The 27,416-nt window shown below is 43.7% G+C and overlaps 1 protein-coding gene across 4 annotated transcripts in view; it reads left to right on the top strand.

Annotated features, from left to right (window-relative positions):
* The window catches only part of RAVER2 (ribonucleoprotein, PTB binding 2), a 38,517-nt gene that overhangs the window by 6,134 nt on the left and 4,967 nt on the right, over positions 1-27,416 (top strand). Inside the window, exons 2-11 of one of the 4 annotated variants that reach the window (XM_034064353.1) lie at positions 4,247-4,313; positions 12,419-12,888; positions 15,953-16,144; positions 17,015-17,141; positions 18,099-18,181; positions 21,174-21,278; positions 21,458-21,569; positions 22,691-22,917; positions 25,024-25,135; positions 25,477-25,622. In XM_034064353.1, coding sequence (XP_033920244.1) covers positions 4,247-4,313; positions 12,419-12,888; positions 15,953-16,144; positions 17,015-17,141; positions 18,099-18,181; positions 21,174-21,278; positions 21,458-21,569; positions 22,691-22,917; positions 25,024-25,135; positions 25,477-25,622 — 1,641 coding nt within the window. Of the gene's footprint in view, positions 1-4,246; positions 4,314-12,418; positions 12,889-15,952; positions 16,145-17,014; positions 17,142-18,095; positions 18,182-21,173; positions 21,279-21,457; positions 21,570-22,687; positions 22,918-25,023; positions 25,136-25,476; positions 25,623-27,416 lie in introns of all 4 variants that reach the window. The other 3 variants (XM_034064351.1, XM_034064352.1, XM_034064350.1) reach the window with 3 other exon arrangements.

The following is a 27,416-nucleotide window of genomic DNA, read 5'->3' as shown; positions in this document are numbered from 1 at the left end:
AGGTCCTGCACTTCCCTGTGCTTCCTGCACAACTGAAAACAAAGTCTCTTTTAGTTACGAGATGATTTCAAACTCCTTTGTTAGCCAAACATATTATTTAGTTCAGCTACTTGAAAGAGAATTGATTCCTGTTTCAAGAACATGCATGTGAAGTTTAGGCCTTCAGCTACTTAATGAGAGCCAAGTTACAGAACAGGCTTGCAGATTGTTTTTATTGGAAGCACCACCAAAGTGAAGTGTAGAAATCTGGCCAGGCACCATTAGAACTGTTAAATAGTTTTGTTGCCAGAAGAACACAATTCAGTATTATATCTAGAGAGAGTTGAAGGTGCTGTAGGCTTTATATACAGGGTGTGTTGTTCCAGATGATGACTGAGTATTTCTTACATGTTTCTTCTCTTGCACTGTGAGATCCTGGGTATGAAAAGGTGATTTTAGTAGAAATGATACATTGAGCTTTATTAATTTGACAAATAGGGAAATGTACCTGTTAAGGACTCCCTTTCTTTGCATTGAAAGCAGTACAGATAATGCGCCATAGGGACAGATTCTCTCAGAGACAGGAATTCTGTGTGTTTGAGAGGCAAATTTCACACTGAAGTACATGATAAAACCTTCTGTTGGTGTTCTTTTACTGAAGACAAGACAGGCCAGGCCAAGAACTGAAGTATTTCAAGACCACTTTTCTTACAGTAATAAATAATACATTTTCAAGCATATTCAGCTTCTGTTTACTGGTGGTTTCTCTTAAACTGCCTTGAACGCAGTAGGTTTTTCCTTTTTCTGCTGATTTTGAAGTATGAGCTGATTATTTCCTAATTAGGATTTTAATATTTACTGATGCTAAGATTAACCACCTTTCAAAGTCTGCTTACAAGAACTTTGAAGGTTTAAGGAGCTGTATAATAGCTACGTATTATAGGTTCCATTTCTGTTCCAAGATGTTTAGTTAGAGTTGCTGGCATGGCTTGCATGTTTATGCAAGTGCTGTTACTCTGAGCAAACCCTCTTCTCCTCTTTCTTTTCTCCTCTCCTTTCCTGCAGTTCGTATGGTCCTTGCTTTGCCCAGGGACACATCTCCTGGGATCTGGCTGTCAGGGACTGCTTGGGCACAAACACACCTCTGTGCCCAAGCATTGGTGCCGATTTCTGCATTGAGTTCAAGAGCCAACTACAAATTACTCCTTGGAGCCCCGATAGGCACCTCTCTAAAGAGTGTTTGTGTTAGAAGCTTCCCAGGATTGACTGCTGCTGTATGTCTACCACATAGCTTTATAGCTGCTTACAAGTTTTGGTGTCAGAATATTATCATCTAGCCTAACATTCAGTGTGTGACTCTCATGGCAGCCTGACCCGCACCATGCTGGTGATGGTTGCCGTTTTGTTTAGGCTTAACATGATGCAGTTAAACTAGTTAAATCCTGATTATTAATGATACAAGATAGAGGATACTTTCCGAGGGGTATTCTGGGCACACTTATCTGTTGGTTGCAAGAATATTCATTGAAAGAATGAAAATCAGTTGACGTGAACTTGAGCAGTTACAGAAACTTTTGGGGTTTTAGGCTAGTAAATTGATTGAAGATGAAAAAGTCCTTTAGGCGAAGCACTATTGTAAATGTTAGGTGTAAAAAGTACTGATATTGGTCAGCAAGTGGTTTGGATGTGGATGTTGTGAGCATGTGCAGAGCGGTGGCACTTACGGTTAGCAGCCACCACTCACATGTGGTACCACCACCAGGTCTATTACTACAGCTTTACTAAAGCTCATGTGATAGGAAGTGGTGAGCACTTGTGTTGTTGCCCAGCACAAGGCAGTACCATGGTAAGGATAACCTGGGAGGATGAAAAGATGTACTATGGCAGAGTGTGGGTGAGCGTGATGGCTTCTCCATGGGTGTCTGCCATGGTGGTGGTAGGTCCTGGCATGGGCAGAGGGTTGGTGTAGCTGGGCCAGGGATGTGGAGGCCGGGTGCTCCGGTTGCTTGAGCCAGCAGGAGGTCGGGAATGGGAACGGGAATGAGCTGCGGCTGTTTGTTTCTGCTGTGCTCAAGGAAACAGCCCTCTGCTTACATTCCGTACAAGTTAACAGGGTCACACCAGGGAATATACCTGACTTGGATGACCCGTTTCGCCTCCCGGAGTAAACGGTCCTTCCTGGCCTAAATACTGGGTAGCTGCATATGCCAAAAGGAACAACTACATTCAGTGCTGATGGTACGCACTGTTTGGTGGCCCACGGCAGAACCTGGATGGGAACAGAGAGTAAAGTGTTCTTGTTGCTTTCCCTGATGGTTCTGTCTCTGAGCTGTGTGGTAGCATTCATTCTTTTCCAGCAGACCCAAGTGTTGAGAGAGGTTGAAGGTAAAGTTTAGAGAAGTGCCTGAGTTCAAAAGCTGGCTTAGTAATGATGGCAGTATTCTGAAGACCCTCAGTCTAATGCATACAGGTATTTATGTATCTGTTTGATTTGAAGGAATATACATTTGCTCAAGAGCTGGCACAGTGTGTTTTGGTTTTGTTAATTGTCACAAACACTTCATGTGAAAAATGCTTTCAATGAAGTACAACAAAACCCGGTTGCAGAGGTCTGCGCCCTGCCATGGTGGGCATGAGAGCAGAAGACCTTCCTACAAGCCTTGAATTGGATTTTCATTTTAAATCTTTATGTTTTCATCCTTTTATACATCAGAGCTCACAATTATTCACAAAGATGTGTTCAGTGCAGGCTGTTTTCCCTCTCAATTCAAGTGTCAAAGAGTTACTGGGAAATCATGTGGAGTCATCTGATTCACAGATGACTTTCAAAAGAGTGAAAGGATATTTCTTGCTACTCAATCCTATGAAACTTTCAGAGTTGCACTTGTAACATAATATAGGAAATATAAAAGGTCAGTGTGTCCCCTTTTTGTGTGGTGGGACAGAAATAACGTCTTTGGAGTGTTCAGTGCCACGCAATGCAGCTGAGCTGTAGAAAACTGCAGAAAGTGTCTCCTCAGGCTCTCATGATTGAGATGAACTACCCTCTAATTGTTGTTAGAGAGATGCCCACATTCAAATGTCCTGCTGGCCTTGAATATTTGACTTGTGCCTGGCCTGTTTTGCTCTTCAGAAGCCACATCCTCATCACATCCCATGAGAGGATGTCTGGGAGCTGGAGAAATGCTCCCATATTTTATTAATGCAGTATTTGACAGCTGTTAAGTACTGAAACTAGAGATTGGTGCCCGCTTGACTAAAAGGTATATACCTGATACCGGTCACGGAGAACCCAATTAACCTTTAGGCTGCATATATTGTATTATCAAACTGACATCTAGGCTGGGCAACTGGAAACAGGCTGCAGTTAAGCTATCACACAAAGCTGGTTGATTATTTTGCTTACACAAATGGCCTTTTGCTACTGTGTGTGGGATTTATCCAACTAAACCGATCCAGGTTGCTACTTGTGGTTCCTTCCTGGGGAGGATTGATGTTCACCTCTGCATTCTCACCAACTGAACTAAATTGTAGGTTTTGTTGGGCATGTGTAGACGCCTTGCTCTTGGTGAGGAGTAGCTGTAGCAAACCGGTACACACTTCTTGCCCTTGCTCCTATACCACCCCTCCCACACTCCTACTCTCTTCCCATGAATTAGTTGGAGTAAAGAATGCTCTTGGGATGGATTCCTCATTGAGCATCTGTGCGGTAACTGATAGAAGATACTTTGCAGGGGGTATTCAAGACACAGTTCTCTATCTGCTCGTTGAAAGAATATTAATTGAAAGAGCAAAATGTGTTCAAGTGAACTTGAGCACTTACAGGAAACTGAAGCAACTGTTGTATTTCATGACAGCATTGCCTGCCCGCAGTGAAGTGCATGATGTGATGCTGCCGGTATTTCTTGTCTGGGTGGTATTTTAGCTGTACTTGAGAGACTTTGTGGGGGGGGTGTGTGGTTTTGAATGAGCTGTGATGTTATTTATCTTTATCAAAAGACACTCAGCGGGAGACCCTGTTGTGCTTATGTGACTTTATATAAAGAAAGCAAATTAATCAAACTCAGTAAGGTGGCTTTTCATGTGGTTGCTGCAATAGTATAACCAGCTCTAAACCAAATGTTTGATAGGGTTTCTCTGGTGAAATCTTTTGTTTATTGTGCAAGTTTTTTGTTTGGTTTGGATTTTTCTTAATGAAGATGGATTTATACACTTCTGTGGTCTATTGAGTTAGTTATCTGATGTTACTTGTACTTTTCTCTTTCAGGAAATCCATGAGTTATTTAAAGATTATGAAATCAAGTATTGTTACGTGGACAGAAATAAAAGAACAGGTAAGAATTTACAGTCTTCCAGTGTCATCCATTTGAGTTCTGTGGTGAAATTAGTGAGGAACATCGTCTGCCATGTGTGAAATCATTGACTTCTCTGCCATCACATATCTTGATTGTCCCTCAGTGCCTTTTTTGGCTGCATAGTTTGTCACCTTCTGCGGAAACCTGTGGAAACTTGGAAACTCCACTGATGTCAGGCAAAAGTAGGTAGGGCCACTGTGGTGTATGTCAGCGTATTCCCTTAGTGAGCATCTCTTTGGGACAAAGCTAGCCTCAGCTGTCTGATTTCCTTGATGGACTGGGCCTGGGCCTCTCTTAGGGCAAAGCACATGTGCCTGTGACTTGCTCAGAGGAAAATGTATCTAGCTCCTGATGCATTTGTGCCAGGTAATAGAAGCCACAAGCCGTTATTTTCTTCTTTGAAGGAAATGTCCTCCGTTAATTCTTGAGTTATTGAAGTCTGAGCCTCCATTTACAAATGAAGTCTCTAAATAGGGGCTTCATGGAGTTTTAGTGCTTGTGAGGTGCAGAACCAGACAAGTGTTTCTCCGCATGTTCGTGTCCTTCCAGATGAGCAGCGGTCCCACAGCCTGTGCTCTCTCCTGAGGCAACCTTGGTTTTCAGGACAAGATCTTGGTGCAGTAGCTGTCATAGATTGATACAAGGATTCTGTGAGGATAAGGGTGTTTCTTGACACCTGCCTCTAAGGAGCAAAAAATTAGTGCTTTACTGTCCCATTATCTTGCAACTTTGATTTGTGACGCTGGAATAAGGCCAGGTTGTATGGGGGGTACTGTAGTCTCTAACAATAGACTGAACATCTGGGTTCAGCATGAAAGGAAACACTTGAAAATACTTGGAAAGAGTGAGAGCAGGATGAAGTCATTTAATGTAGATGCTCTCATATCTAACAAGTTTTTTACTTTGTATGTGTTTGGTATATACATATGTGTGTCTGTATATGTGTAGTACCTTGCCTATTCACATGATTTTTGTTATGTTTTACTGTATGACTGTGAGAGGAGTACACTGGAGGTGCTTCATTTTGTCTTGGCTTCTTACTTGGGTAATGAAATTCCTTTTTCTCTGGGTTCATGGAGGCTATAAAACTATCTTCAGAGGCCCTGTTGACTCAGAATCAACGTGGCTGTCCAGTCGTAGAATCCTAGAATAGTCAGGGTTGGAAAGGACCTGAAGATCATCCAGTTCCAACCCCCCTGCCATGGGCAGGGACACCTCAAGAAAGTTCTCAAGCCTCTCAGCTCTTCCTACTCATGTTCTTTATCTTGGAGACTATTTTTGGTGTTAGTTTCGTTGTGCAAGAAGCAAAGGTTGTGCTCATGGTTTTGACAGTGTCTGGGGGTGTTCTGTTTGTATTCTCTTTGTCTTGGCCAAGAGACACAATGGAGCAGTCATCCACCCAAAGATGGCCATACAGATTGTAGTGTGGACTGTTGGTGTAAGGAATTCCATTTGTGTTGAGGTTTAAATTTGTGGGGTTTTGGTTTTTTTGTTTTGTTTTGTTTGGGTTTGGGGTACTTCTGGCTAGGTTTAGTGCCTTTTTACTTGAATAGGCATATTTGGAACTTTATAGACTCTGTAGAATTCAGGGTTCCAATTAGAACTTCTAAATCCTCGCGAGGTTTCACTTGGTTCCACAAACTAATTTAAGATAACTGATGAACTTGGGGCAGTAGCTCTGAATGACCTCAAACATTGGGGAAAAAGACCCAATGAAGACCTTGTCTTCTGTCCATATCTTTTATGTAACTGTACTTAGAATACCAAATAGTATCCTGTGAGAGAGGTCCGTGATGCAGTGTCAGGACAGTGGAGAGCAAAACAATGTAAATCAGAAGTGGCATTTTATTGTATTTGAGAAGCACATTGCCAGTTTCCACACCATGTCTCATTGATCTGAGCACCGATACACGTCTTCGGTTAGGAGTGACTGTAAAGCGCTCTACGAAGGCATTGATCACTCTGCGGGAATGATCTGTCTGCCTCCAGGACCTGCATGGGGGAGAGACACAGTGAGGTTTGGTGCTCTCCTTTTGGCTCTCTATAGGATGAGGAGAGGATCTAGGTGCTATGGGTTTTGTGGAAGTCCCTTTATCCAGGGCTGCCTCTTCGTTCCAGCTGCTTGTGTGATCACAGCATGTTCTAGAGGTGTGCTTGAGGTTCTCTTGGGTGCTCCCAGTGTCCATGAATCCAGTCACCTGAGAGCAGTACACTTACATTGTGTGGTGTAACTCTGCCTTTGCCTACAGCTGTGGGCAACTTCTTGAAGGTCTGTGGTCATGCACAGGGTACAGACATGGCAAGTGCTGCCAAGGTCCCTCTCTCCATAGGTGTGGCTAACTGAGCTTCCTGCTGGACCTGGATGAGAGATGTACAAGGGCGGATTGATACTCCATTGCATATGAGCACGGGCATCTAATGCCTGTAGGATGAGGACAAGGTTACAGAGTGGGTGTTAGAGATGTCCGTTTCTCCTTGGGTACAGGTACCATGTGGCTGCATGAGAGCTTTGGCCGTGGAAGACTTACATGAGTAGCTGTAGCTCTCTCTTTCCTGTGGGCACCTTCTCTTAAACTGTTGTAGGATGTGTCTATGATGCTGTGGATGCTGTGGAGCTCCAAGTGTCCATGGCTACGGACGTCTTCTGTCTGCCAGTGTTTCCTGGATGGGGAACAGATAGTTTAGGTGGTGGGACTGTCCCTTGGCCATGAGCATTTTCACCTCTTCCTGTCTATAGGATGAGGTAGGGGCAGGGATAGGTGGGTGTTTTGGAGCCTGTAAGTCTTTGCTGTCTCGTCTCTTCCTGTGCCAGTGTGGGCTGCTGCAGATTTTTGTAATGGTCGTTTGCAGAGGTTTTGGCTCCGTCAGTTTTGGACTGGTCTGGGTGCGTTGGAGTTGATGCTGCCCTGTCATCACGAGTGCTGCTGCCAGGATTTCTTTTGGGAACTTCCAGTTTGAGAGGAATTTAAGTTATTCCTTCCTCATCCTTTTGCGAAGCTCCTTGGAAGCCGAAGTTGGGGTGCATGCTAGGACTCCTTACCTGGGGTACAGGGCCCTTAGAGCTGCCTGACAGACAGCTGGGTTTGGAGCATCTGGAAGCTCTGGTCTAATTGCATCCCTATCCTGGACCCCCTGTGGAATTGTCCATAACAGCTGCAAAGGAGAAGTGAGGCTGCATTGCTGTGGGCACCAGCACCAATGCTGTGGGCCTTCCCCTGCATGGCCTCTGCTCTCAGCCCCCCCTCTGGTGCCTCCATTCCTGCCAGTCTGGGCTGGTGCAGCCCTTTTTGTACTTGTTTGGGCCCTACGATGAGCATTCTGTTGCCTGTTCCATGGCCTTGAGAAGAGCAGGAGTAGTGCTGGAGGTCCCCTTGTGTGTGGCTGTGGGAACCTTTGTGCTGTCTGATGGATTTAGATGAGGGATGGGTAGAATGGGTGCTTTGGTTCTGCATTCCATAGGAGCATACTGTGTCCGTAGGATGAGAATGATCTTACAGAAGCAGTGTGTGTTGCAGAAGTCCCTTTCTCCATAGGTGCAGGTGCCGTGTGGCTGCATGAGAGACCTGGATGTGGAAGAGGTACATCAGTGGCTGTAGCTCTCACTTTGCCCATGGCTGTGAGTGAGGATGTGTTGGAGATGCCATGGATAGTGAAGAGATCCCATTGTCCGTGCTTATGGGCACCTTGTGGCTGCCCTGTCTTATGTGCCCTGTGTGGGTTGCGGATACATTAGGCAGTGGGACTTTCCTTTTTCCATGACTGTGGGCACCTTCTAGCTGTTTTGGGGATGAGGCAGGAATTAGAGAATGAGTGGGTGTTTCAGATGTCCCTTCCTCCATGGGTGCAGGTACCATGTGGCTGCATGAGAGCCCTGGCTGTGGAAGACTTACATGAGTGTCTGTAACTCTCTCTTTGCTGTAGGCACCTTCTCTTAGACTATTGTAGGAGGAGTTGTGAGAGATGCTGTGAATGCTGCAGAGCAGATAGTCTGTGGCTACAGGCACCTTCTGTCTGCCAGTGTTGCCTGGATGGGGGACAGATAGTTTAAGTGACGGGACTGTCCTTTGGCCATGAGCATTGGCACCTCTTCCTGTCTGTAGGATGAGGAAGGAGCAGGGATAGGTGGGTGTTTTGGAGGCTGTGAGTCTTTGCTGTCTCGTTGTCTCCTGTGCCAGTGTGGGCTGCTGCAGCTTTTCATAGGGGTCTGTTGCAGAGCTTGTCTCTAGGTCCTTTGTGGTGTGGTCTGGCTGTGCTGTGGATGACGTTGCCATACCATAATGATTGCTGGTGCCAGAAACTCTGTAGGAATGTCCAGTTGGATAGAAATGTAAGATTTCCCTTGTCCATCGTTATGCGAAGCTCCTTGCAAACCCAGGATGGGGTAGATGCTGGACTCCTTACCTGTGCTACAGAGCACAGAGAGCTGCGTGGCAGACTGTGGGTTGGGAGCATCCAGGAGCCGTGGTCTGGATGCATCCCTGTCCTGTAGCCTGTGTGGAATTGTCTGGAACAGCTGCATCTCAGAAATGAAACTGCATTGCTGTGGGCACCAGCACCAATGCTGTGGGCTTCCCCTGCATGGCCTCTGCTCTCAGCCCCCCCTCTGGTGCTTCTATTCCTGCCAATCTGGGCTGGTGCAGCCCTTTTTGTACTTGTTTGGGCCCTACGATGAGCATTCTGTTGCCTGTTCCATGGCCATGAGAAGAGCAGGAATGGTGCCGGAGGTCCCTTTGTGCATGGCTGTGGGAACCTTTGTGCTGTCTGATGGATTTAGATGAGGGATGGGTAGAATGGGTGCTTTGGTTCTGCAGACCCTAGGAGCATATTGTGTCTGTAGGATGAGGATGAGCTTACAGAAGCAGTGTGTGTTGCAGAAGTCCCTTTGTCCATGGGTGCAGGTGCCGTGTGGCTGCATGAGAGACCTGGATGTGGAAGAGGTACATCAGTGGCTGTAGCTCTCACTTTGCCCATGGCTGTGAGTGAGGATGTGTTGGAGATGCCATGGATAGTGAAGAGATCCCATTGTCCGTCCTTATGGGCTCCTTGTGCCTGCCCTATCTTATGTGGCCTGTGTGGTTTAAAGATACATTAGGCAGTGGGACTTTCCTTTGTCCATGACTGTGGGCACCGTCTGGCCGTCTTTCGGATGAGACTGAGATTACATAAAGGTTGAGTGTTAGAGATGTCCCTTTCTCCTTGGTTGCAGGTACCATGTGGCTGCATGAGAGCTTTGACTGTGGAAGACTTACATGAGTGGCTGTAACACTCTCTTTGCTGTGGACACCTTCTCTTAGACTGTTGCAGGAGGAGTTGTGAGAGATGCTGTGGATGCTGCGGAGCTCCGATAGTCTGGCTACAGGCACCTTCTGTCTGCCAGTGTTGCCTGGGTGTGGGACAGATACTTTAGGTGGTGCGGACTGTCCTTTGGCCATGAGCACTGACACCTCTTCCTGTCTATAGGATGAGGTAGGGGCAGGGATAGGTGGTTGTTTTGGAGCCTGTAAGTCTTTGCTGTCTCGTCTCTTCCTGTGCCAGTGTGGGCTGCTGCAGCTTTTCATAGGGGTCCATTGTGGAGGTTGTGGCTATTTCCTTTGTGGAATGGTGTAGGAGTGTTGGAGATAATGTTGCCATGACATCATGAGTGCTGCTGCCAGGATCTCTTTGGGTACTTGTAATGAGAGAGGAATTTAATTTATTCCTTGTACATCTTTTTACAAAGCTCCTTGCAAACCCAGGATAGGGTAGATGCTAGGACCCCTTACCTGTGCTACAGAGCACAGAGAGCTGTCTGACAGACTGTGGGCTAGAAGCATCTAGGATCCCTTTAGTTGGTAGATAGAGTTGCATCCGTATCCTGTAGCCTGTGTGGAATTGTCCGGAACAGCTGCATATTAGAAATGAAATTGCATTGCTGTGGGCACCAGCACCATTGCTGTGGCCTTCCCCTGCATGGCTTCTGCTCTCAGGCCTCACTCTGGTGCCTTCTCTCCTGCCGGTCTGGTGCGATGCAATATTTTTTGTACCTGTTATGGGCCTCCGAGGAGAATTGTGTTGCCTGTTCCATGGCCGTGAGAAGAGCAGGAATGGTGCTAGGGTTTCTTTTGTTTTCCAGATCCTTGTCTACCCAGGTGTTCTTTTCAGCCTCCTGTGGACCTCAATAGTTCCAGATATGTTGCTGTAGCAGCAGTACTGTTGCCAGTGTCTTTGGGCACCTTCTCTCTGGGAGTAGGACTATGTCAGGGTATGGCCAATGTGGACATTGTGGAGCTGCGGGTGACCGTGGCTGTGGGCCCCTTTGAGCTTTTCCTGGGCCCTGTGTTTGGGACAGACCCAGTGGGTGCTGTAGCTCTGCATGTGCCAAAGGGCTGTGATGATCTTCTGGCTGTGTGTAGGCTGAGGATGGGGCACAGGTGCTGTGGGTGTGTGAGAGCCTGTGAGTCTGCTCTCTCATCTCCTCCTCTACCAGGCTGCACTTTATAGGGGTCAGGGGTTGACTGTGTCATGAACCCCATTGTGACATGGGGTATTATGAGCTGGGGGTTGGTTGTGATGACATCACGAGTGCTGGTGCCAGGACCTGTTCTGGGGACTTCCAGAGGGAGCAGATTTTATGGGGTTTTCTTTAATACTTTTGGCATAGAAGACATGTTCTGTTGGCCCAGCCTGACTGTACAAGTGCCTGGCTCTGCTGATCCTCTTTCTGATTGAACTGCAAGATGTCAGTTTGTCTTTCTGTGAACTAAAGCAAAGTTTCTCTGTGACTTCCCTGTGCTTTGCACATCTGTTTGTCAGGAGAAGATAACACCTGAATTATCTTCCAGCTGCTTGGTTCAGCGCCGACTGTTACATCCTCTAATTCAACTGGTGTCAGGCAGGACATGTAATGGGAGCGCAGGAGTTTCCACCCGGACATTAGGAAACTGTTGTTCACCGTGCGGGTCATCCGCACTGTTACGGGTTAAACATAGAGGATGTGGAGTCTCCCTCTTTTGGGATACTAAGAACTCATCTGGATATGAGCCTGCACAACCAGCTCTGGGTGGCCCTGCTTGAGTAGGGATTGCAGAAGAAGACTTCCAGAGGTGACTTCCAGCTTCCTCCCGGTTTTGACTGTGTGAAATGCTTTTGGGACTGGAAACCCTCAAAAGAGCCAGTAACCCCAGAGTGAGAAGATATGGATACTGTCATCAAACATATTCAGTAGAATTAGTAATGTGTTGAATATGATTCCTAAATACAACATTCTGTGGTACAAGTGGTGAGATCACGTGTGTCTGTGTTTCCGTAGTCACTTTTTGAGTTTCTTACTCATGGTGTTGAGAATACCGGGTATTAAAAAACACCTGTGTTGTATCTTCAGGACAATAAGAATTTGGGATTGACTCTATAACTTACAGTGATGGGTTTTAGGTGTGGGAGAGGTGTAGTCATGACCTCTGAGGCTGGAGAGAAGCTGTGTTTGCTGAATGAGAAACTTAATATGAGCTGCTTCAGTGTGCGCTTACAGCCCAGAAAGCAAATGTATCCTGGGCTGCATCCAAAGGAGCTCTTGTGATGCTCCTCACTTGCAGCGTTGTGTGCAGTTGTGGTGTCCTCAACATAAGAAGGACATGGAGCTGTTGGAACAAGTGCAGAGGAGGCCACGAGGATGATCAGGAGCTGGAGCAGCTCCTGTATGAAGCCAGGCTGAGAACACTGGGGCTGTTGAGCCTGGAGAAGAGAAAGTTCTTCCAGTGTCTGAACGGGGCTACAAGGATGCTGGAGAGGGACTCTTCATCAGGGACTGTAGTGATAGTACAGGGGGTGTTGGTCTCAAACTGAAACAGGGGAAGTTCAGTTTATGTAAAAGGCTTGAAGTTCTTCCCTGTGGGGGTGCTGAGGCACTGGCACAGGGTGCCCAGGGAGGTTGTGAATGCTCCATCCCTGGCATGTACAAGGCCAGGTTGGACAGAGCCTTGGGTGACATGGTCTAGTGTGAGGTGTCCCTGCCCATGGCAGGGAGTTGGAAGTGCATGATCTTAAGGTCCTTTCCAATCCAAGCCAGTCTGGGATTCTATGATGTATCTTGTTTTGGTCTCTTCCAGCATTCGTCACTCTGCTGAATGGAGAGCAGGCACAAAACGCCATTCGGAAGTATCACCAGTATTCTCTTCGGGGAAAAGAGATATCAGTGCAACTCCAGCCAACAGATGCTTTGCTGTGCATTACCAATTTACCCACTTCATTTACATTGGAAGAGTTTGAAGAACTTGTGCGTGCCTATGGCAATGTTGAGAGGTGTTTCTTGGTCTATAGCGAAGTTACTGGCCATTCCAAGGGCTACGGCTTTGTGGAATACATGAAGAAGGACTCTGCTGCCAAGGCCAGACTGGAACTTCTGGGGAAGCAGTTGGAGGAGAACACTCTCTTTGCGCAGTGGATGGACGTGAACCAGCTCACCACAAATCTTATTCACTCCAAGTGCCTTTGTGTGGAGAAATTTCAGAAAGACTGTGCTGACTCCAAAGAACTGATCCAAGCTTTCTCCGTGAAGTATAAACCTGTGTTCTGCCAGGTATGTTGAATTTGTATCTTCTGGAAGGTCAAGGTTGTGATTTAAGAAGCTCTCTATTTACATGATTCCCTGCTTGCTTCCTAGTACTTGTGGTTTTCATATAAGTAGTGAATGGTTCTGCATCTGCATTGTGATGTATGATGCTCTCTTGGTGCGGGTTTGCAGTGGTGCTCAGTGGTACCTGGGGATTCTGCAGAAGACTCCTGAGAGCACTAGTAAAATGTTTGTAGGACATCCCCTTCCTTATGCGTTCTGTTGAAAGTCAGTTTAGAAATATTTTGGAAAGCCTTTAAAGTAAACATTGCTGGTGGTTTTATTGCTCAGTAAAGAAAGCAAGTCTATGAGTACCACAAGTGCAACAGTTTAGATGATGGAGAATATATACATATACATGTGTGTGTATCATTGATATATTTAAGAAACCTCTGCGAATATCTGATGTTGTTTTACCCTAACTGAAGATGTAGGCTTGGGATCTACATCTTGGAATCTTGGTGCTTTATCTTTTGCAACGTTTGCAGGTACAGAACAGTTAGATCACTACTAGCTTTTGCAAGCATGAAGGTTTTCTTCTCATGTTCATAGAATCAACCAGGTTGGAAAAGCCCTTCAAGCTCATCAAGTTCAACTGTTCCCCGGCCCTGCCAAGGCCACCCCTAACCCATGGCACTGAGGCCTCATCTCCACGCTGTGTGAACACTTGCAGGGCCGGTGCCTGCAGCCCTGCCCTGGGCAGCCTGTTCCAATGCCTGAGCACCCTCTGGGGCAGGAATTGTTCCTCAGCTCCATCTAAACCTGCCCTGGTGCAGCTTGAGGCCGTTCCCTCTTGTCCCATCCCTTGTTCCTTGGGAGCAGAGCCCAGCCCCTCCTGGCTCCATCCTCCTGTCAGGCACGTGGAGGGAGCCATGAGGTCCCCCCTGAGCCTTCTCTTCTCCGGACTAAACCCCCCTGCAATCACTCAGCTGTTCCTCATCACACTTGTGCTCCAAGTTCTGTGGCTTTGTGTGATACAGCCCACAAATAAAACGTTGCCCATTGAATTGGCGCAGACCAGCATATCATAAACAGGCAGTAGAAGGAAAGCTTACTTTATAGTAAAATGGTTGGATATGACTTCAGTTGTTGGTTTGGAGGGGGTTTCTTTTCTTACGTATCTTGGAAAGCTGCTCAGGGCTTAGCTTCAGGGATAAGTAAGAAGAGATCCTCAGCATCTCAGACCAGAAGGTCCATCAGGCTGTCTAGCCTGACCGCCTGCAGGCTGTCACACTGTCCCCAGGGCTCTTTTCAAGACCCAGTTACTTTTAGTTAGCTGGCTTGCTCGTATGGTTAGTAGTTTGTCTAAGTCCACCCTTAAACTTGCTCAAACCAAATATACCAGGAGATGCGTAAATTGGAAGTAATTCTTCCCAGAAACTGCCCATCACTTCTTTGTCTGTTTTCTCAGTTGAATGTATCTGGCTTCAGCTTCACCTCACTGATGACTAAATTGAGGAGCTTTTGATCCCCACTGTTTTCATCCTGTAAGAAGGTATTAAATGCTGTCATCAAGTCACTTGCTCAATCTTTGTTTAATTAGCTGAACAGGTTGAGCTTTTCAAGTCTTAAGAGCTGTTTTCCAGCTGTCAGATAATCTGGAGGCTGTTATCAGCTCCCCCAAGAAGTTTTTAACATCCTTTAACAATTCAGAAGCTCAAAGAATAAGAGGCTGCTTTGATGGTTTTAACCTGTGCAGTTAAAGGCTTTTACCTTCCTTCTTAAATCATAATCATATGTGTTGTAGGTGAGGAGGAGTTAAGGTATGTGCTCGTGCTTGGCATGTCCTCATATTACCTATCACTTGTAGAAAAAATACACTGTGTAATAGACTAAGAGGTAGATTGTAGAATCATAGAATCCCAGACTGGTTTGTATTGGAAGGGACGTTAAAGCTCCTCCAGCTCCAACCCCTGCCGTGGGCAGGGACACCTTCCACTGGAGCAGCTTGCTCCAAGCCCCTGTGTCCAACCTGGCCTTGAACACTGCCAGGGATGGGGCAGCCACAGCTTCTCTGGGCACCCTGTGCCAGCGCCTCAGCACCCTCACAGGGAAGGTATGCTTTACATCCAGCCTGAACTTCCCCTGTTTAAATTTAAGCCCATCACCCCTTGTCCTAAGTATCAAATGAGCTGTGTTCTCCAGAGCTCTTCCCAGAGGCCAGTCTTCAGCAGTGGCATCAAAGATCTGACCACCCTCTTCTTCCAACTACTTGAGATTTATATTTCAGCTGTTAGTTTGTGGAAGCTAATTGCTGGGAACAGGTTGGAAGTTTTATCCAGTGAAATCTAGAGGATATTCCCTTTCTTCCACACCAGAACTAGTATCAGTACATCATTTCTGTTCATTTTGGGATGGAGATTTTTTTTGCCTCAGCTTCATTCCCTCCCTTCTCACCCCTTTTTGTTTGTTTAATTTAAATCTGCTCATTCTGCTATAAAACTCTGCAAACAAAGGACAGAGCATTGTTTCACACATAAGCCTGTTTCCAGTCTGCTTGATTGATCAGTCTGGCATCTTCTCTTGGCATTCAATACAACCACAGACTTCATATCCTCCTGAAAGGGAGCGTATATCAGTGGAATTCACATTGTTACATGTTTCAACAACTGTCATGTAGTGGAATGAACACCATTTTTATTACTGGAGGCTTAAAACTGAACAATAATGAATTTATAATTCTTATCTTGTAAACTAAAATCATTGTAGCATACAGCTTATTTACAATTTCCTTCTCATTCCTTCTTTAATCTGAAAACAGATGTTAAATATATTTCATAGCTCAGGCTGTCCGTGAGATTAAATGGAAGTGAAGGTGGTAATTCAGGTAGATAGAGCATTCATGCCAAATGTCATAAAAAGAGATGATGTTCAACTTATATCTAGCATGTTTGAGAAAGAAACATACTGATTTGGACAGACATTAACATAGGGTGTCAGCTGCAAAGTCTTTTGCAAGGGATGGGTGGAGATACTGCAAAGCAGTCCCTGAAATTCCCCATTTGATTCAGTGCATTGTGAAATGCTTCAGTTTGCTCAGGATGAAGACAGTAACATCGGTGACTTTGCGGTGGTGGAGTATGAAAGTGCAGAGCAGGCTGAGAAGGTACAAGAACTCACTGATGGAATGAGTATCAAAGGACAGAGAGTGCAGGTGTCCTACTGTGCTCCGGGAGCCCCAGGCAGAAGCACATTGGCAGCACTTATAGCAGCACAAAGGATGGTAAGAGACCGGTAAATCTGTTTTCACAATGAGTTTGATACACCTTGAGCAGCCTGAGGTGGGCAGGCTGCCATTGAAGCAGGAAAAGGAGCCAGGCTTTTGGAAGCACAAGCCTTTATGTGTAGCTAGTCAGCCCAATTCAGTCTCTTTCCTAGGTATAGCACGGCCATATAGTGCAAGGAGAAAGGGTAAAATACGGCCATAAGATATCACAAAGTTACACTTAGGTAGCTCTTAATAAACTTAATTATCTGTAAGAGAAATTGTTCCAGTTCAAACCAGAAGTAAGTGGAAGTGGAGTCATTTGAGAAGCCAGAACTTGGTTTAAAACAGAGGGACAAGAATTTGTCCATTTTAAGATAAATTTCAAGGTAGGAAGAATAGTTTAATTTCATGCTCGATAAAGAGGAAAGCTTTTTACACCCACATGTCTTATAAAATTATTTCCTAGGAAATTGGGTGTGATAAGTGTTACATGAAACTGTCTTAGATGCAGAAGCAGAACAGTTTCATTACTTCAGCTAGCTTTAGCCCACATCATCAGGAGATGAGTGGTGCTATCATAATATGTGGTGTTCCTGTTAACAGTGCCTTTCATATTCCTCATTATTGATAACCCTGTCATGGTTTAAGGGGAAGAAATGAAACGTGTCTCAGGAAAAATAATATCCTTGAAGTTTGGTCGGAATAGTTTGTTAGGTGCTGCATTGGAGGAAAAGGAGCAGCGGAAGGAGAAGGAAACAGGGAAGGAGATGTTAACTTCTGTGTACAATGAAATGTGTATGCCATCATCAAACAAGTTTGAGGGATTTCAATGTATTCTTTGTTTTTTTCCTGATTCTAACATCTTTGTATCTCTCTCAATTGGAGATGAGGAACAACAGGAAGGGCTTGCTTCCGGAGCCAAATCCAGTGCAGATTATGAAAAGTTTTAATAACCCAGCAATGTTGCAAATGCTGCTGCAGCCCCAGTTGCGTGGACATGCTGTTAAACCTGGTAAGTGGCTTTAAAACAACAGAGGTAAAAAGAGAAACCCTGTTCTTGATGATACAAGGCTTTCAGCAAAGGAGAGAAGCAGGAATACTGTTTTACAGTCTGTGCAGGCACTGTTTCAGTGTCTGTGTGTAGACACTTCCATATTTTATGAAAGCAAAGGCCAGAGGTCAGTTGCTACCCTATTGTGTTTAGGTGTTACCTAAAAATGTCCTTGCATTAACACTGTGGTCTCTGAAGGTTTGTATTAGGAATATGTTTAAAATGAGATGTCTTTTGCAGACATCATTAAAGTGGCAAGTTTAAGTCTGATTCTAGATCTGAATCTTGCAGCCTGAGCTTTCTCCTATTGTTTCCAATGTAAATGTTTATTCACTTGGATGCTACCATAGTTGTACACAGTGTTTCATAGAATCATACAATCAGCTAGGTTGGAAAAGACCTTCAAGAGCATCAGGTCCAACCTTTACAGAGGTCAAAAACATTTCTTTATCTTCTCATTAGGGTGGATGTGAACACATAAAAAGCAATCTTATCACATTTCAAATAGTGAAAGTATTAGGAACAGATAATTTCAAGAGTCAAGTAGGGAGCAGCTAAAAGTTTGTGACATAATCTGCTGACAGCAAATACACAGAAATGGTGTGTGAAGTGACCAGTGAAGAAACACTTTAGCTAATGCTGACCATTCAAAGCACTTTAGATAAAAGCTGTGGTCTTGCAATCAACTGCAGGCATTTCTGTTTCTTGGAGTGAAACTCTCAGCTGTAGAGGAGCTCGTTGAGGGTAGGTTTGATCTCTCAAATCAGATCAAAGCTGAAAGGTTTCATTTTAGTGACCTTTAGTACACTGACCAATATCATGGAAACCAAATGTAGAAAACACAGAATAACTCTTACAAAGATTTGTACTTGCCTGACTTACAAAACACCTCAACTTCTTCTTGTGTTTCTCAAGCAGTTCTTGGAGCATCTGCAGGTTTACCTCACCTTATAAATTCAGCAGTTGGGCCACCTTTTTTGCAGCTGAATAAAGTTCATCAGGTATGTGAGAAAGTAACTTTTATCCAGCAGATATTTGCAGAGATCTCAGCATGAAAAATACATGCAGGGTTTCAAGAAATTACAACTAAAATCAAATATTCTTGTTAAAGATGTCTTTAAGCACTCTATTAAGAGTTGCCTATGGGGATGTATGAGCAGACTGTGCTTGCTGTCCCCAAGTGAGTTATTTTACCTTAACTGAGCTTTTGATTTGCTACCACCTGCTGATGTAGAGACAACTTGCCATTACTGGCAAAAAATCCTCTTTAAATTGGAGCTCAAGGAGCATGGCACCTCCGTTTCTCTTTGAGCTGCTCATGCAAACTTCCTGTAGAGACTTGATTGTTTTATCTCGCTCAAGTAACAAGCTTAGCATCATTATCTTAATTTTAAAGCTTGCAGGGACCAAAATGTGCTATATATGCCCTGAAAAACAGTGATTTGCTGATGTTACTTCTTAGTAAAAAAAAAAAATCTAAGGTTATGTTTAAAGTGTTCTCAGAGTATCTGTAATTCCAGATGGACAGGGGAATTTCTGAAAGGTTTTCTTGAACCTTCTTTCTTCTTCTGAAAGTTTATTAGTTGTTATTTCTGTTCTTCTTTCAGCAAACACAAACTTACTGAGCTTAAAAAAGACCAAATTAAAATGCAGAGCTGCTCCTTATGGTAATTATATTTAGCTTTGCTGTTTTTTTTCCACCCCAAGCTGGTAGGTGAATATATTCATTTTGAATAAACAGCACTTAATTTTGCCCCATCAGAGAGTTGCTTTCGTCCTGTACTGTGAAAAAAGATCCATCTTTTATTGCTGGTACTCCATTTCAGTGACATTTTCGATTGTTATATTTAGTCACTGCTGCTCTCTCTTCAGCCTCAGAGAGCCTTATGCTTCCTTGGAAGGCAATGTGAATGTTTTCTAATCACAGCTGGAGACAGGCATGGTTTACACAGTTAACAGTGTGATTGATGATGATCCAGTGTCTTTTAAGTGCTGCAGCCAAACAACTTAGTGTTTTCTCTTTAGAGGCTAGTTCTCTTCCTGGGAGCTTCCTGTCATGTAATTCACTCCAAACCTGGTCTAATAGTCTGAATTTTATGGATAATGATTTGATTATGCCAGTTGCTTCCATTAAGCACATTTTTCTGTTATTCGGTGGCTTCTTTCAGACTATTCTTTAAAGCCAGAGAACCAGGTCACTTTTTATTGCCTTGAAATTCAGTATTGTCACAACATAGAGTAACAGCAGTGTCCCGGCTTGACACTCTCTGCCCCTCCCCAGTCACACCCTGATTCAGCTTCCTGTATATCTTGGTTTTGCTAATTCCCATTCAAGGGTTTGTAAAGTGATACGATGAGAAGAAGCAATATTTTAGGATGATTGTGCCAGAACATTATAAAATGATTGAGGAAAAAAGGTTCAACAGAGGGGAATTTGAACAAATGGGTTTTCAACTCTGGAGATAACATGACTTTCAACTTCATGTAATTTCTCTTAGTTACAATATCATGAGCCAAGGTAATGCATTTTAAATGTTCTCTGTGATGTGTTTTCCTCAGTCATCAGGCAGTTTATTAAATCTTTGTTAATCCAGAGGTTTTCTTTTGAGGATCCCAACCAAACCGATTCTCCATTCTTGTATTTTGGCAAGTTTTGAAGTTGAACTAACACATTGTCTTTGTTGCCATAACCAAGTTTAGAAGGAACAGCCATTGGTATTGGTGATGCTGAACAGCCCTGGGTGATTTCTGCTGGAAATCACCAAGACAAAATATGTAACTAATCTAGATATGCGCATTTCTGACTCCAGAATACCAAATTCTAGGAATAGAGGGTTTTTCCCTAGGGTATTTGACCCTACCACACAGAGACACAACCTAGACTTGAAAATATTTGTGAGGTTTTAGCATGAGGCTGCAAAATCTGCAAAGCCATGCACTAGGAGAGCTGCCTTTTGGGGTTCCATCTTCATTAACCTGCTTTTGGTGATCTTTCCTCTGTAGGAGACCTCAAAAAAATGAGTGAGGCTGTATTTGTAATGATTTGACACAGTCAGTGCCCCATGGATCTATTCTTGTACTGCTGTACAAAAAGGTTGGTAGAGCAACCTATATTTTGCCTGGCAAATCATGCTCAGGAGCTGCTGCCAGAAGGACAGTTTTAGGCCCATATTCAGCTAGCGTGAATCATAACATGGTTTTGCAATCCAGAGCACATAATGCTGAATATACCAGTATCAGAGTCTGAAGTTGGTGATGAAGTGGCTCAGTTTTGGTGACAAACTGATTCAGAATGTTTTTGAGTGAAAAGTATTAATATTTTATAGACTTAACAATTTGTAGGCACTGTGATTTATAAGCTTTTTAATGATTCTGGAATAGAATTTTATACAGATGGTTGCCACTAAAAAGGGGGAAAATCATACCTGGGTATTTGTTTTTGAAAGCAAATGGACTGTTTGGTAACTGTAAAGCAAGGGCTCAGAGTCCCTGCCAGTTACAGCTGGGTCCTGTAAATTGTATAGATGTTTGGTGAGGCTTAGGTATTAGAATTGCAGTGCAAGGCACAATGCAAATGTTAACAAACAATGAAGCCCTTATTCATAGAGCTCATAATCCCTGAAGTGCCTGCATCTCATCTTTCGTACTGGCATTGTAGGTAACTCCCCTATCTAGTCTGTCTGCGGAGGCCTCAAACACATTCAGTTTTCCCTGCTGGGTTGGACACAGTCTGGATTGTATTTGGAGTATACTTGATCCTTTAAAAGCCATCAGAAAGCATAGTTGTGGTTGTGATGTGAAAAAAGGGTTAATAGGAAGGGAAGTTAACTTGAAACAACTTTCTATGAATGAGGCAAAGGAAGAAACAGTTACTTTGCTCTGCTGCATTAACTCAGAAGCTAATTTAAACTTCTTTAAGCAGTATCACCTGAGAATGCTTCCAGAATACAGTTTCCCATGAGTGCCAACTAACACGTCTTTTAATAATTCCAGGGTTCACTCCTGGGGAGTGCATCTAACTTACTGCTGCAAAGCCCTGCTCAGATACCACTGCCACAGCAGCAGCTGATGAAGATAGAAAACATTCAGGCTAATAGTGTAAGGTCATCCTTTTAACTTCAACTGTCTTTGGGCATCCTTATAACTGCTCAAATTAATGATGTTTCTCATATAATTTAACATTTTAGTGTATCTGAAAGGATTAACTGAATGTGAGTTGGCAGAAACAGCTACAGATTGTTTTAATCATTGACACAGTTTTCTGTTCTTCCTTACAGAAACCGGGTTTGCTGGGAGAACCTCCAACAATGCTCCTACAGACCGTACTGGGACTAGGGGTAATGCCGTCAGTGAGTTCAAGCCTGGGAACCCGTGGAGAAGCTCTGAAGTGTAAATGACATTTTATTTCCTATCAAATCAGTAGAAATGCTCACCTTGAAGTAATGCACCTTACTTCAAGTGATAATGTTTGAACTTTATCCAGTAAGGCAGGCAGGGAGCTGGGGAATAACACAGTTTATAGCTGTGTAGTTAAGCAAGGTAACAAATTTTATGTCTATATAAACAACTGTAACTTGCTGGTGTGAGCAGGAAGCAAACTTGAAATACCTTGCCTTGTTGTCTGGCTTCTCTCAGCTCTTTGTTAGGGAAGGAGGAGTACACTGTGGCACTGGTTGAACATTTACAGGTTGTTAAATACTCAGTAACTACCATTTTTAGTACTCTTGGGATGTGCTTATATGTAGAACTACAATCTGGGGGGTTACTGTTTCAAAGCAGATAAATCTGAGTAGCTGAAGAGGCACCACAAATAGTGGTGGGGGCGGGTGTTTGCATTCCTTTTATTAAGCAATAGAGCTTTAACATCCAGTCTGTGATGGATGTCGGTTTTGAATGGAAATTCCTGTGCCAGGGGTGCCCTCAATTTTTCTGAGGAAAGATCAGTTGTGATACTGCTGAGTGCATCTTTTGTTGTTGCCCCACTGAGAGCCACACATTCTTGCAGTTCTACATGTGGGCTGAGTAATGGTAGTAACCAGAAGGAAGGAAAAGCTTGCAGAGAGCAGGATGGGGAGGAAACCAACGCTGAATGTCTGGATTTCAGTTTTGGAGAATAGTGTCTAGTTCTTTTATTTGTCAAATTAATTTTACTAATGCCAGTTTCCCCCCTCTATTCTAATGCAGGATCCTCTATGATGTTGTTCACAGGTTCTTTAAAAGTGACAGGAAACACTAAGTAACTTACTGTCATAGTGCATGTTTAGGAAAGTCCGAGTTTTCTTCTGTTGTATTAGTTTTAAATAGAGTTGTTTGCTCCTGATGGGAAGAGAATAAAAGCTATCATCAGAATGCAGTGTGCTGGGACAGCTGTAAACCAGATCTCCCAGTGTTTTTCTCATCACTTAGTAAAAGCCACAAACAAAATGTACTGATAAATCTTGTCAGACAGAAAAGTTTCTCCATTTATGGTTGACTGCAGCATCTAATCTGATTCCCAATTCCAACAGCAGCAGCAACAGCAGGGATGGGCATGCTGCCATTCTTCCCGAATCAGCACATTGTTGGACAAGCTATGCCAGGGCAAAATAATGCTCCAGATAAACCAGCGCCTACCGAAGCGGTTGTCTCGGGATCACAGCCCTATCATCAGACCTTAACAAATCTTTCTGCGGGAGCTTTGAGGGCTGGCCATGCCAAACAACAAAATCAACTAAAAAGTACTGATGCAAATTTGGGGGTAAGGAGCATTGAACACAAATATTTCCTGTTTTTAACTTGTGTTTGGATTTTCTCTTTCTGGTTTTCACAAGCTGAAGAGTTAACTGCAACTGCTTGGGGTAGCTCTGCCCTATAAAATCAGCCAGATCACAGGATCATTCATGAGACATTTTAAGGTCATTTCAGTTATAAATAATAGGGAGAGAACAATAATGTTCTTTGGTGGTCCAAATGAATTAACAGAAGAATCTTTACAATGCTGGAGAGGGGTTTTCCCATGTGTATCCCTCATAGCATTTGATGATGAAATTATCTCAAGGGCAATGTCTCTTTTATAGTCTGAAAATGGAACTTGTGTTTGAATGTCATGACTAATCAGGAGCAGTTGTGGTGGTATGGAGGGTCTTTGGGTTTCCATGTGGTGTGTGTATATATATATATATGTGTATATAAATTTTCCCCTTTTAATCCCTCCTCTCTTAGCCATAGCTGACGTACTCTTAGTCTGCATCAGTTCTAATGTTTATTCCCTTGAAGGCAGCAAATGGAGGATTATGGGATGGGATTTAAGTTGAACCAGAATGGTCTATTTTTCTAAGATGCTTTTTCCTGTCATTAGCAACTTTACTTTCTTACATAACTTACATAAAAACTTTTGACATTTACGAGGAAGGATGTTCTTCATTCAGGTCAGATCTTTTTCCTTACATACTTCTCTGACGCACCTGAAGTGATTAGATTATAGACACTATTGGTGTGTGCTTTGGTTAGACAGCTTGAACATCTTTGGTCCTGCTTCAGAAAGGGCACTTTGCATTTTATATATAGACCCATATATATAGATACACATGGATGAAATATGCAGGATGTTTGTGTATACACATACAAAGTCAGTTTTATCTCAGCATTTTGTTTAGTTAAAAGGAAAGAAAACATTGGAAGTCGAGATAATTCGTTTATTTCTGTGACAGTTGTTTGTTAGAAAAAGTTATTTTTTTACAATCCTAGTAGATATTTTAATTATTTCTTTTCTGCATCAATAGACAGAAGGTCCAGTTTGCAAAACTCCCTTCCTTGACAAGCAGGCATAGTCTGTGCTGATAGTGAATGTCACACTGAAACACCTGTTTTTGCATCCAGATGAAGGATTTCAGAACTCTGTTGAAGCTTTTTGTGTCTAAAAACTGGCCTCGTTGTCTTTAAAGAGTTGTTGATGGATACTATTTTATTTAAAGGAGTATTAATTCATTAAAGTAATGAGGTTTTTTTCCTTAATGGGCTTTGAAAAAATGAACAGATGTAGAGTAGAATACTGTATAAACATGTCTGAACCAAGTATAGCAGACAAGCTATATAACTGCTATAGCTACTTCATCCTTACTTCTGGTATTTGTTTTAACATAAAGTAATTAAGTATGGGCTTATAAATGATCAGTAAGATGAGTTACAATAGCAGATCACATACATGGTCATCTCTCCAGGGTTCATTTTTCATGGAATCCCAGACTGGTTTGTGTTGGAAGGGACCTTAAAGCTTACCCAGCTCCAACCCCTGCCATGGGCAGGGACCCCTTCCACTGGAGCAGCTTGCTCCAAGCCCCTGTGTTCAACCTGGCCTTGAACACTGCCAGAGATGGGGCAGCCACAGCTTCTCTGGGCACCCTGTGCCAGCGCCTCAGCACCCTCACAGGGAAGAGCTTCTGCCTAAGATCTAGCCTGAATCTTCCCTGTTTCAGTCTGAAACCCATTGCCTCTTGTCGTATCACTATAGTCCCTGATGAAGTCCTCTGGGTGAGAAGAGTTGCTTTTGTCTTGGCCATGTTCTTAATGCTAACTCCCTGCATTTGGAGCCATTATGGTCATTATTATTCCTTTATTTGAATAGAAAAGGTTTTCTTTTGTTAGTTTGTTTGACTATCCTTTAATAACTTGCAGTCTAAAGAGAAACAGGCCTACAAAATTGTTTGGCCAGAAAAAAACACGGGCGGAGTGTCAGATAACTCCCCACCATTTATTTTCAGTTTCCCTGTTATGTTTCTTAGGGCTAAGGGTATTCCAGAATCTTCCTTACATCTGACAGATGGGGTCTGACTCTAATGCAGTGACCTGCCCAATTGTTTTGCAGACTCCCTTGAAAAAACAGACTTCACTACTAGGAGACCCACCAAAAGAAATCCGTCTTAGTACCAACCCCTACTTGAACTTGGCAAGTGTGTTGCCTGGTATATGTCTTCCAGGTAAGCAAACATTCTGTGGGTTTAGTTGCAAGTTTCCTTGACCAGAGTGTGGCAAATGGTTATTCTATTTGCAGGTAATTCCAGTGACCACATTTTGCTTTAAGGAAATCTTGTCTGTCTGAAAACCTCAGTGTAATCTACCCTCATAGTTATTTTCTTTGGGTAAATTTTCAGTGTTAATGTATTCAGTGATGTAGACAAGCTTTTAGAAAGCCTTTCAGTTATTAGCAGCACCGATTAATTTTGAGCACAACCGAAGCTGAAGTAGCAAAGCCCTAGTTTAATCCCAGCACATTGCTAAACAGTTTATACAAACCATGTATTCTTTATGTTACAAACAGCAATTGCCAGCAAAGCCTCCAGTCCACCACAGCAGACTGGGCTTTCAAACACCATCGTGGATGCTGCTGTGTCTCAGGGAACTGCATCACAACATGCAATGGAAAACTATTTGAATTACTCTCAGCAGCATGGGGAATACACACAGGTGAGTTGGTTTGATGCTGCCTTCTGAAGCTTGGTTTGTCACTGGGAGCTTTGGGAGCAGGATTTTTGGCAGAGAGCTGCTCAGAGATCCTTCCCTGAGCTGCTTGTTGTTTTTGTACTGTTACAGTACTATGTACTGTTAACACACTTCTTGTTTTTCTCTGAGTACTCTTACTGCATTTCTTGGCATACGTGTGGTCTCATAGCCCTGCATGCAGTTAAACAGCATTGCCCAACGTCATCAACCACTCTTGAGCAGTTCTTAGCCTTTCCTACAACCGGAGCTCACCCTCTTGCTCAGATTGAACCTTCTTGGTCTTCCTCACTGATAGTTTATCTCTCTCAGTGTACAGAACGGGCTTAGCACAAAGTACACCTAATGTCAGTCAAAAAAAGCCTGAATATATTCCCTGCTTCAGTATCATAACCATAGATAGATTGCTTCTTGAGAGCCTGAATTCATTGCAATTGGCTAAAAAATTACTTAGAACTTTTGGCTTTTGTCTTTCTTCCGAAGCAAGAAGTTTTTCTCTTTCCCTTCCCAAGAAGTTTTAAAGTCTTCCTGAACTTTGGCTGGATGCCAGAGAAGAGTGTGTTCTGTCTACCAGAAGTTCCTGTATAGCTTAGGGAATTTCTGCACTCTCAGCCAGCTGGCTTCTCTGTGTTATATACCCTGTTTGGTGATCAGAGCATGGCTGTTAGTGTGGAGGGCTGCCCTTTGTCGGGGGGGGTGTTGCAGTACTGAGAGCAAGTAGCTGGGTTTCCCAGACGTGGGGACACTATGAAATACTATTTCCATAGTTCCATTATCACTTGTCTGTGTAGAAATACAGTTATATACAAATCAAATAGGAGAGCAGAATCATAGTGTTCTGTATAAAATCTGTGCTGAGACACCCAGCCTGGCTTTGCTCTATGTCTCCTGCTCCTCCCATGGCAGGGAGGCAGAAAGAAGCTTTGTGCTCTCCTTTTCACTGCTGGCAGGGAAAGCTGTGTTGCTCCCAAACTCCTGAGGTGGAGCATGGCTGCTATGGGAGTCATTGGGTCTGGAGGATGGAGAGTGGGCCCAGGGGTTGTTTTGTATTAGGAGGGTCTCAGCCTAGTCAGGAGAGGTTCACTGCAACAGGGAGCTGTGCCAGGGGCCTGACCCATCTACTCATCAGATCAGATATGGTGAGAGTTGTGGGTTAGAGAAGCACAAGATGTGTCCCGTGAGCCGTTGTGCTTTGTGTTTCATGTAAGCACTAATGTAGTTTTCAGTAGTTTGTTTAAATCTGATTACTGGCTCTAAGTATATTTTGATGTCTCTTGGAGGTAGTTCCTAACTCCAAATCCTTAAATACTATCCCAGAAATCAGTGGTATTGTAGTATAAGTGTTATTAATGTTATCTTTAGTAACATAAAGGACTCAAAGGATGTCACTGAGGTGCAGAGGTGCCACAGTCACCACTCAGCTGCATTTTTGTACTGCCTATTCCTTCCACGTGACAGAAGCTGCATTGGACTTGTGTCTGCTGCCAAAGCAGTGATACCTCGTATATCTTCTGAGCACTTACACAGTTTAAATGTTTGGTTTGAGTATTATCACTGGTTCTGATGCTTCTTGGAGAGCTTTGCCTTTTTTCTTCATCATGTCCTGTGAGGCCTTTGGAGTTGCTTTCATTTAAAGTCATCTTAGTAGACAGCTAATGGGAAGAGGTTTTCTCCTCCTTATAGGAGGCTGTTCAGCAATGGTATCAACATTATGCTCAGGCATATAACCCTACCCAGGCAAGAGTTGGTGAATTTGAAAAT

This window comes from Melopsittacus undulatus, chromosome 6, assembly GCF_012275295.1.
Source record: "Melopsittacus undulatus isolate bMelUnd1 chromosome 6, bMelUnd1.mat.Z, whole genome shotgun sequence".
Classification (NCBI taxonomy): domain Eukaryota; kingdom Metazoa; phylum Chordata; class Aves; order Psittaciformes; family Psittaculidae; genus Melopsittacus; species Melopsittacus undulatus.
This window is presented reverse-complemented; position numbering and strand designations above follow the sequence as displayed.